The sequence below is a fragment of the Nerophis lumbriciformis genome, linkage group LG03 (assembly GCF_033978685.3).
Source record: "Nerophis lumbriciformis linkage group LG03, RoL_Nlum_v2.1, whole genome shotgun sequence".
Lineage (NCBI taxonomy): Eukaryota > Metazoa > Chordata > Actinopteri > Syngnathiformes > Syngnathidae > Nerophis > Nerophis lumbriciformis.
In genome coordinates this window covers 8,535,487-8,545,774 of record NC_084550.2, presented here as the reverse complement: position 1 = coordinate 8,545,774, position 10,288 = coordinate 8,535,487, and the positions used below count along the sequence as shown (strand labels likewise).

The 10,288-nt window shown below is 39.0% G+C and overlaps 1 protein-coding gene across 2 annotated transcripts in view; it reads left to right on the top strand.

Moving 5' to 3' along the window:
- Positions 1 to 10,288, top strand: part of kntc1 (kinetochore associated 1) — a 124,268-nt gene that overhangs the window by 21,595 nt on the left and 92,385 nt on the right. For both annotated transcript variants that reach the window (XM_061932964.1, XM_061932956.1), the window contains exons 16-24: positions 1,015 to 1,140; positions 1,222 to 1,388; positions 1,476 to 1,587; positions 2,891 to 3,034; positions 3,110 to 3,166; positions 3,244 to 3,315; positions 3,419 to 3,538; positions 6,419 to 6,562; positions 6,642 to 6,737. In XM_061932964.1, coding sequence (XP_061788948.1) covers positions 1,015 to 1,140; positions 1,222 to 1,388; positions 1,476 to 1,587; positions 2,891 to 3,034; positions 3,110 to 3,166; positions 3,244 to 3,315; positions 3,419 to 3,538; positions 6,419 to 6,562; positions 6,642 to 6,737 — 1,038 coding nt within the window. The remainder of the gene's footprint in view (positions 1 to 1,014; positions 1,141 to 1,221; positions 1,389 to 1,475; positions 1,588 to 2,890; positions 3,035 to 3,109; positions 3,167 to 3,243; positions 3,316 to 3,418; positions 3,539 to 6,418; positions 6,563 to 6,641; positions 6,738 to 10,288) is intronic.

Here is a 10,288-nt window from a genome sequence, read left to right as displayed (position 1 = left end):
CCTGTTTCATGAGGGGGGGTTCCGTCAATCATCAGGAGATTCCTCCTGATGATTGAACCCCCCCTCATGAAACAGGCCTGTAGAGATGAAATAGTCTTGTGATTTTTTTTCCCACACATACATATATTGCGCTCTACTACGGTATCGAGCACTATTTTTTGGATAACCTTATTAAGATATATATATATATACGTATATATATATATATATATATATATATACGTATATATATATATGTATTTTATTATATATATATATATAAAATAAATACTTGAATTTCAGTGTTCATTTATTTACACATATACACACACATAACACTCATCTACTCATTGTTGAGTTAAGGATTGAATTGTCCATCCTTGTTCTATTCTCTGTCACTATTTTTCGAACCATGCTGAACACCTCTGATGATGCATTCTGTGTGGCACGCACAAAAGTGCTTTCATCAAATGCACTAGATGGCAGTATTGTCCTGTTTAAGAGTGTCACAACATTGCTGTTTACGGCAGACGAACTGCTTTACGGTATACAAAAACGTGACTGCTGTTGTTGTGTGTTGTTGCCGCGCTGGGAGGACGTTAATGAAACTGCCTAACAATAAACCCACATAAGAAACCAAGAACTCGCCCTCCATCATTCTACAGTTATAACGTTATTGGGCAGGTATGCTGTTTATGTTGTGGGTTAGCGGACTCAGGTCCTCATGGACCTGAGTACCGGTAAGCCTGAATTTCGGGAGATTTTTGGGAGAAAATTTGTCCCGTCAGGTTTTCGGGAGAGGCGCTGAATTTCGGGAGTCTCCCGGAAAATCCGGGAGGGTTGGCAAGTATGTATCTTGTGGATTAAAAAAAAATAACACATCTACATTCTGAGGTTGCTCACAGCCAAAGCCATTCATGGAAATGATTTTTGACCGAGAGTTTAATAGAAATCATTTATTTGAGATGTTAATTAGAGCATTTACACCATTTTATTATTAACCAAGCGTGGTTTGTTTTTCTGTTTTTTGCTCAGCTTGTCTACAAGGTGAAGCTGGACTTTGTGCTGGAGCAGCTGGCCTCGGCGTCGGTAGGCGGCTACGGACAGGACGTGTGGTCGGAGCTGGTGGAGGAGGCTGAGATCAACTTGAAGAAGATAGCAGTAAGCATCGTTACAAAAGAAAACGCTCACGGAAAAATTATTTTGTGGAGTCTTTCAATGATCTTTTTGCATGGGGTCTAGGATGAGCACTACGTGGTGGAATATTGCCTCACGGCTCCGTGGCCCACCTTTGAGACCGCGGAGAAGATGCTCAACTACGCTGCGACCCAGTACTCGTCCTTGCAGATCCAGGAGGCTTTGGCCAAACTGGGAATGTTCTGCAGCCTTTACGGACAGGAAGCATTCAAGTAAGGTCTTTACTCTATTTGCTGAGTGTTAGCAATTTTAATATATTTGATGCGATTGTTGGACTGTTTTTTTTCTCTTATACGCAGCGGCATCGCCTGGATAGAATTCCTGAACTGCACAGATGTGCTTGGAGACATTTTGACCCACCTAAGAGATGGAGACTTGAGGGGTGCACAGTTCCTTTGGCTGCGATATGAGGTATCAAGAAGTGAAGTGCAGTGAATTATATTATACCGGTTATTTGTTTTGTCCATTTTCAGAATGTGCACAAAATAAGACATTTGAAAAGCGATTAGTTATTCGTTTTTTTTGTTTTGAGTCTTGGAAAAACGACTTGACATTTGTTTTTTTTAGTTTTGGTTTTATATTAAAAAATGAATGAATGAACGAATAATACACGGATTCAAACTACTACTACCTTCTTGTAGCGTTAATACAAAAACTACATTAGGATGTTGCCTACAGCCACAGCTGTTGTTTTACCCAAGACTAATGATTGCTCGTTTTTGTAGACAACACACTCTGCAAATATGGCAGAATGTTTTCACTAAATAGTTAATTGGAGCATTTACATTAAATAAAAAAAACATACAGTACATTCATATAAAGAAAAAGACGAACCCTTACTAATGTGAACGATTTCCTTGCTATAGGTAACCAAAAACGTATCATTTGTAAAAGTAAGTTGTAAAGTAACATACTTGCAGTCACTCCAAAATGTCTGTGAGGGGTGTTGCGTCGACCAGCTCTTCCTCCCAGGGAATCTAAGTTACTGGTCAATCCCAAGTTCTTTCGATGACATATATGCTGAGTAAGAAGGACCATCAAGACAAAATTGGAATATTTTCAAGTTTTACTGAAATTTTCAGGAGATCAGTTTAACCAATACATTCATATCAGCTACTCTAGTTGATCTGGCATTCCAACGGAAAAGCCAACTCCTTTGCACACAAAGAAAACCCCCATCTACCTACTCAGTGGCCTTGTGGTTAGAGTGTCCGCCCTGAGATCGGTAGGTTGTGAGTTCAAACCCCGGCCGAGTCATACCAAAGACTATAAAAATGGGACCCATTACCTCCCTGCTTGGCACTCAGCATCAAGGGTTGGAATTGGGGGTTAAATCACCAAAAATGATTCCCGGGCGCGGCACAGCTGCTGCCCACTGCTCCCCTCACCTCCCAGGGGGTGAACAAGGGGATGGGTCAAATGCAGAGGACAAATTTCACCACACCTAGTGTGTGTGTGACAATCATTGGGACTTTAACTTTAACTTTAACTATCTCCCCCTCGCAACACTGATAAGGAACCAGGGGGGAGGTTTTCACATTCCAAGGTTAAAACACAAAACAGACCTCTGAACACAGGAGAAACTAGTCGAATATACAAAGGAAAAGTACTAGATACTCTAAACATGGCTATGTAAAAAGAAAGAACTCTTAAACATATATGCATCCTCCACAGGTGTCAATGGTGTATTGTTAATGTTTTTGTTTTTTTAAAGGGCCAGATTGCAGGTTCGTTCAATGAGAGCAGCCTGCAGGCCGTCCTCAGCGCCATTCCAGAGGAACTACCGTCCCAAGATCTTTGCCCTTGGTTTCGGTCGGTGTTTTTGCCTTTTGTGAGAAGAGTGCTGCCAGCAGGACAGGTGGGGGTCCTTTCTCGTGCTCAAAAACACAATCAGTATGTAAACAAACATTCAACCTGCCCTTGCCTGCTACAGAAAATCCTGGCCAGATGGATAGAGCAGAAAGCACGCAATCTGGAGTTGACAGAAAAGGTAGAGGAACAATTAGTGATGTAAATATCTTTCTGCGCTTGAGGGATGTTTATAGTGCTATATTTTGTTTTTTCCAGGGCGCTTGGCCCCAGAACGGACTGGACCTGGCACAGCTCGGACTGCCATCTTTATGGTCATGGATGAAATCTGTAAATTGTTGTTTAATGTTTTATTTTTGTTAAATTTAGGTACAGCAGTCTTTACGCAAGAGCAAAATGTGATCTATTTGGTGTGTCTCGTGCTTTCTCAAAGGATGCCAATGAAGGTGCAGAAGAGGTGAAAAACCTCAGGACTCTGGTGTCAAACTTGCGTCAGTTGCTTGACCTGCACAAGAAATATAACTGCAGGCTTTCAATTTCAGTCTTTGAGAAGGTATGTTTTTTTTTTTTATATTGGCTCAACGGCAATTATTATCCTTAAACAAAGTAACAGTAAAACTCATGGGAATAATCACTGAATGGAGAACTGGGGGTGGGATTAAGTTATCTTCTTCCCACTCCCTTTCAGGCAAAACTGGACAATCATGCATTACATACTATACATTACCTTTTGCACTATATTAATTTATATTATGTGTTGTCAACTTTGTACTTTTTATTTTTATTTTTTATGTCATTGCCTGAAATAAATAAATAAATTAAAATGAAATGAAACGTACCTTAGCTCAGGAGTTCTTAACCATTTTTAACTTTTTTGACCCCTTTTTTACACTACAGAATGGCCCGGGCCCACTTAAATATTAACCCTCAATTAATAATCTTACTCTAGATAAAATGATTGAATACAATTGAAATCAAAACTACTTACAGTTGACAACCTTGTCAAATGATACGGAACCATGTGTTATCGCAAAGATTATTCATTAAACACATGCAGTAAACCTTAGGCCTAGGTCAGGCTAATTAGGACAATAAGTACTAACCAAATAGATTCATTGATTGATTGAAACTTGTATTAGTAGATTGCACAGTACAGTACATATTCCGTACAATTCACCACTAAATGGCAACACCCGAATACGTTTTTCAACTTGTTTAAGTCGGGGTCCACGTTGATTAATTCATGGTAAATAAATAAATAACTGATGAAAAATAAATGTATATCCTAGAGATGTCCAATAATGGCTTTTTTGCCGATATCCGATATTGTCCAACATTCCGATATCAATCGATACCGATATATACAGTCGTGGAATTAACACATTGTTATGCCTAATTTTGTTGTGATGCCCCGCTGGATGCATTAAACAATGTAACAAGGTTTTCCAAAATAAATTAACTCAAGTTATGGAAAAAAATGCCAAAATGGCACTACCATATTTATTATTGAAGTCACAAAGTGCATTATTTTTTTTAACATGCCTCAAAACATCAGCTTGGAATTTAGGACATGCTCTCCCTGAGAGAGCATGAGGAGGTTGAGGTGGGCGGGGTTGAGGTAGGGGTGCGGGGGGTAGTGGTAGCGGGGGGTGTATATTGTATCGTCCCGGAAGAGTTAGTGCTGCAAGGGGTTCTGGGTATTTGTTCTGTTGTGTTTATGTTGTGTTACGGTGCGGATGTTCTCACGAAATGTGTTTGTCATTCTTGTTTGGTGTGGGTTCACAGTGTGGCGCATATTTGTAACAGTGTTAAAGTTGTGTATACGGCCACCCTCAGTGTGACCTGTGTGGCTGTTGACTAAGTATGCCTTGCATTCACTTGTGAGTGTGTCAAAAGCCGTAGATATTATGTGACTGGACCGGCACGCAAAGGCAGTGCCTTTAAGGTTTATTGGCGCTTTCTACTTCTTCCTACATCCGTGTACACAGCGGCGTTTTAAAAAGTCATACATTTTGCTTTTTGAAACCGATACCGATAATTTCCGATATTACATTTTAAAGCATTTATCGGCCGATAATATCGGCAGTCTGATATTATCGAACATCCCTATAAATAACTGATGAAAAAGTAATGTATATACATTTGTTTTACTACAATAAATAAACTTACATTTAAATAAATATGCAAAGACATGCACCTGGGGATAAGTTGATTGGCAACACTAAATTGGCCCTAGCGTGTGGATGTGAGTGTGAATGTTGTCTGTTTATCTGTGTTGGCCCTGCGATGAGGTGGCGACTTGTCCAGGGTGTACCCCGCCTTCCGCCCGATTGTAGCTGAGATAGGCTCCAGCGCCCCCGCGACCCCAAAGGGAATAAGCGGTAGAAAATGGATGGATGGATGGATTAAATAAATATGTTTAAATAAACTGTCAACACAAATGAAAATACAGCTTCACTGCTTAAGTCACAAGTTTGCGCTTAAGTAACTTCTCTATGACTTTAGCTCCAGACTTCTTCTGTTTGTTTGATTTTTTTCATTACTGCCACAAGTGGTGGAATAGTGTATTACAACTGAGTAGCGCTACGGCCCATACAGACCACAGCTGAGAAAGATATTTATTGGCGGTACTCCAGGGGGCACTCGCGGCCCAACAATTAGAAAACAACTGCTTTAGCTGACCTCATGTTGTTGTGGAACACACAACACATTAGTTGAGACTAAATACCGTATTTTTTGGAGTATAAGTCGCTCCGGAGTATAAGCCGCACCGGCCGAAAATGCATAATAAAGAAGGGAAAAAACATATATAAGTCGCACTGGAGTATAAGTCGCATTTTTTGGGGAAATTTATTTGATAAAAGCCAACACCAAGAATAGACATTTGAAAGGCAATTTAAAATAAATAACGAATAGTGAACAACAGGCTGAATAAGTGTACGTTATATGAGGCATAAATAACCAACTGGTATGTTAACGTAACATATTATGGTAAGAGTCATTCAAATAACCATAACATATAGAACATGCTATACGTTTACCAAACAATCTGTCACTCCTAATCGCTAAATCCCATGAAATCTTATACGTGTAGTCTCTTACGTGAATGAGATAAATAATATTATTTGATATTTTACGCTAATGTGTTAATAATTTCACACATAAGTCGCCCCTGAGTATAAGTCGCACCCCCGGCCAAACTATGAAAAAAACGGCGACTTATAGTCCGAAAAATACGGTACTGCACCTCCATTTGACCTGATTTCTTAACAATAGACTAATTGTCTAACAGGCCTAGTTGTAAACCACATTGCCTTAATTCTCTGATTAGCCTGGCCTTTTTGGAACTAAGTATTTTTTTTTAGAAAGATGTATTGTGCTTTCTGCTGTGGAAATGTTTGTAATTTGTTACCATGTATTCAACCCATACAAGGGAAATATACGCAGCGTGGCTTCCCTAATGCTGGACAAAGTGGCGGCTCCTGAGCTGATCTCAGCCACCGTAAAGAACAACATCTTGCCTTATGCTGAGGAGCATCACATTTCTTTGGATGAGCTACTCCTACAGTATATAAAGGTAAAAGAAAAAATCACCAGTACAAGTCAATGATGTGAAATCATCTAAGTCATTTTAATCCATATTTTTTTGTCACTAGGATCTACTAGAACGTTGCAGCTCTCAAACCACAACACTTTTTACAGAATGGGAAGCCAAAGCAGTGGCTGTCCTGGGATGCATGGCTGATACGGATGTAAGCAAGTTTTAAAACAAGTATTTTGCTCTCCTGAATGTTGGTATTACGTTTGGCATAAATTTAAACAGTCCTTTTAATTTAGAGATGAAAAAATGTTCAGCTTGAGGTTGTTTATTGATAGTCTCTACTAGGGATGTCCCGATCCAGGTTTTTGCACTTCCGATCCGATACCGATATTGTTTTTGCACTTCCGATCCGATACCGATACTGACCGATACCGATACTGGCCTATCCGAGCATGTATTAAAGTTTAAAGTTATTTAGCCTACTTAGTTGTCAGAATCATGTTGAAAAGGGTTTTAGTACTCTTGATAACGACTAGCCAGCTGAATTAGGGGAGTTTGAATAATACACAATGGTTGGTAACAAGAAACTGACCTGTTTATTCAAGGAGAAACACAAAATAGACAAAATTATACATGACAAACAGAAATGGCATCATTGAAACTAGGGCTGGGCGATATGGCCTTTTTTTAATATTGCGATATTTTAAGGCCATATTGCGATACACGATATATATCTCGATATTTTGCCTTAGCCTTGAATGGACACTTGATGCATATAATCACAGCAGTATGATGATTCTATGTGTTTTGATTGATTGATTGAGACTTTTATTAGTAGGTTGCACAGTGAAGTACATATTCCGTACAATTGACCACTAAATGGTAACACCCGAATAAGTTTTTCAACTTGTTTAAGTCGGGGTCCACTTAAATTGATTCATGATACAGATATATACTATCAGATATATACTATCATCATAATACAGTCATCACACAAGATAATCACATTGAATTATTTACATTATTTATAATCCAGGGTGTGGAGGGGGGCGCCGGATGTACCGGTAAGTGTCAAAAAGACAGCCAAAAGAGTTTGATATGAGAATAAATCTAAAGTTAAAATATAGGGTAGAAATGCACCCATTTGCAGGAAATGTAGTCTTGATTTTCAAAATTTTCTTTCAAGGCTTGCATGTCTACATTAAAACATTCTTCTTCATACTGCATTAATATATGCTACTTTTAAACTTTCATGCAGAGAAGGAAATCACAACTAAATAGATCACTAATTTTTTCAGACGGTGTTGATCTGGAAATTTTTGCCTCAGCATTTTGATGGTGTGGACGTGTGGCACCGAACGGAGATTAGCGTCTCGACAGACATTACAATATTTGAACAATGATGATGAAAACGGTTTTCTCTGTCGTGTCCGTGTGTCGAAAATTGTTATGCGCTTATTTTTTTATTTGATTTTGTGCGTGGCATAGATTTGCCGTGCGCAGAGGACGTTTGAGCAGGCGCGCACCTTAGCGGCTGCGCTAGCATCACAGCTAACGTTAGCCATGCTGCTACTTCTCTGCTCGGGGAGGACGTATACGTATGTGACGTATGACGTGACAGTATGTGACGTGTGTAAGAAGGTGCGCTTGCTGTCTGTGAGAGGGAGACACAGGAAAGAGTGAGAAGAGCCTGTCGTGTAATGCCAGCAGCTAAAAGCAACTGCGTGAGATTCCACAGACCTGTGGATGTGTTGAAGGTGTGCTGGAAAATGCGGAACGGAAATAAGGGAGCAGCAGAAAAGTGGAATGTATTATTTAAATCGGTGCGTTGGAAAACACGGACCGGAGTTTTTTTTTAAACTGGATCTAGATCGGCATTTTCCCATGCCTTGCCGATACGCATTTTTTGGCAAATATCAGCGGCCGATCCGATCCAAATATCGGATCGGGACATCCCTAGTCTCTACAATGAAGTTACGGTAAAACGAAGCACTTAAAAGAAAGTACATGCAAGAAGTATGTTAAATTAACAATATGGTTTGGTATAAACTAAAATAAGCAATTAAACCCTACTGTAAAAGAGTTGAAACTTATGCTGCTAGATTGATTCTAACAAACAATGGGCGAACCCATTGACAGGCCAACATTGACAGGTCATTTTAAACTGTTATTGTTTGTCCAAAGACATTTTAAGGGAGCCAATAGCAACAACAAAAAAATTAATATTTTTGATATTCCAAACCACATGTGTCAAACTCAAGGCCAAGCCTGCCACATCATCATCAAGCCTAGAAATAATATGCGTCAAAGTTAGGGATGTATATATAATAATATCGGCAGCCCGATATTATCGGCCGATAAATGCTTTAAAATGTAATATTGGAAATTATCGGTATCGGTTTTGTTATTATCGGTATTGGTTTTCAAAAGTAAAATGTATGACGTTTTTATTTATTTATTTTTTATTTTTTATTTATTTTTGTGTCCTGTCCAGCTTCTCAGGCAAATCATATAGTTGATGTAGATGCCCATGTCGGCTGTTCAGATTTACTTTACAAAAGAGAAGTGTAGGATACTTCTCTTGTTGCCTTATTTGTATTTGACTTTATTAAATGTATTTATATTATCATTTAGTGCAGGAGGGGATAGAAAGAGAAAAAAATGAAGACAGAGGGGGAAATTGTGGGGACAAGAGGGGGATTAGACAGAGAGACAAAAACAACAACAGCAAACAACAACAACAACAATAGAGCAACATCAGCAAATACGACATGTACAAATATGATGGTAAAAGTAATAGCAAATAAGCAGTTAGCGAGAAATAAAAAATAATACAGAAATGACAATGAGCATTATTACACTACAAATGGATCAATACAAATACCAATAGAAATAGCGCTATTGATAATGAACAATACCAATAATTTACCTTTATTATCAACAATACAGTTGTTTAAATGCAACAATACATATACGTAATGATAACTTGAGATACGAAAGAATGCAGAAAAATGGAGGGGGAGAAAGAGAAGCAACCTACATTAACCTTGTAGATTGTTATAGTCACAATAGGTTAAGCTTTGTCAGTGTGCCATGTGTTACACCCAGTTTACCCTAGGGCAACAACGTTAATATATGTTTGATGAAACGTGATTATGTGCATGTATGACGTTTTTAAACGCCGCTGTGCACACAGACGTAGGGAGAGGTACAGAGAGACAATAAACCTTTAAGGCACTTCCTTTACTTGCATGCATCCCAGTCACATAATATCTACGGCTTTACTCATTACGAATTGATGCAAGGCATACTTGGTCAACAGCCATACAGGTCACACTGAGGGTGGCCGTATAAAAAACTTTAACACTGTTACAAATATGCGCCACACTGTGAACCCACACCAAACAAGAATGACAAACACTTTTCGGGAGAACATCCGCACCGTAACACAACATAAACACAACAGAACAAATACCCAGAATCCCTTGTAGTATTAACTCTTCCAGGACGCTACAATATAACCCCCCTTCCCCCCACCCCCACACCTCAACCCCGCCCACCTCAACCTCTCTTAGTCTCTCTCAGGGAGAGCATGTCCCAAATTCCAAGCTGCTGTTTGGATAGATAGATAGTACTTTATTGATTCCTTCAGGAGAGTTCCCTCAGGAAAAATTCCAGCAGCAGTGTACAGAATTGAGATCGAATTTAAAAAGTAAAAAGTAAATAATAGGGGTATAAATGGAATCAGAATAGAAAATGTTT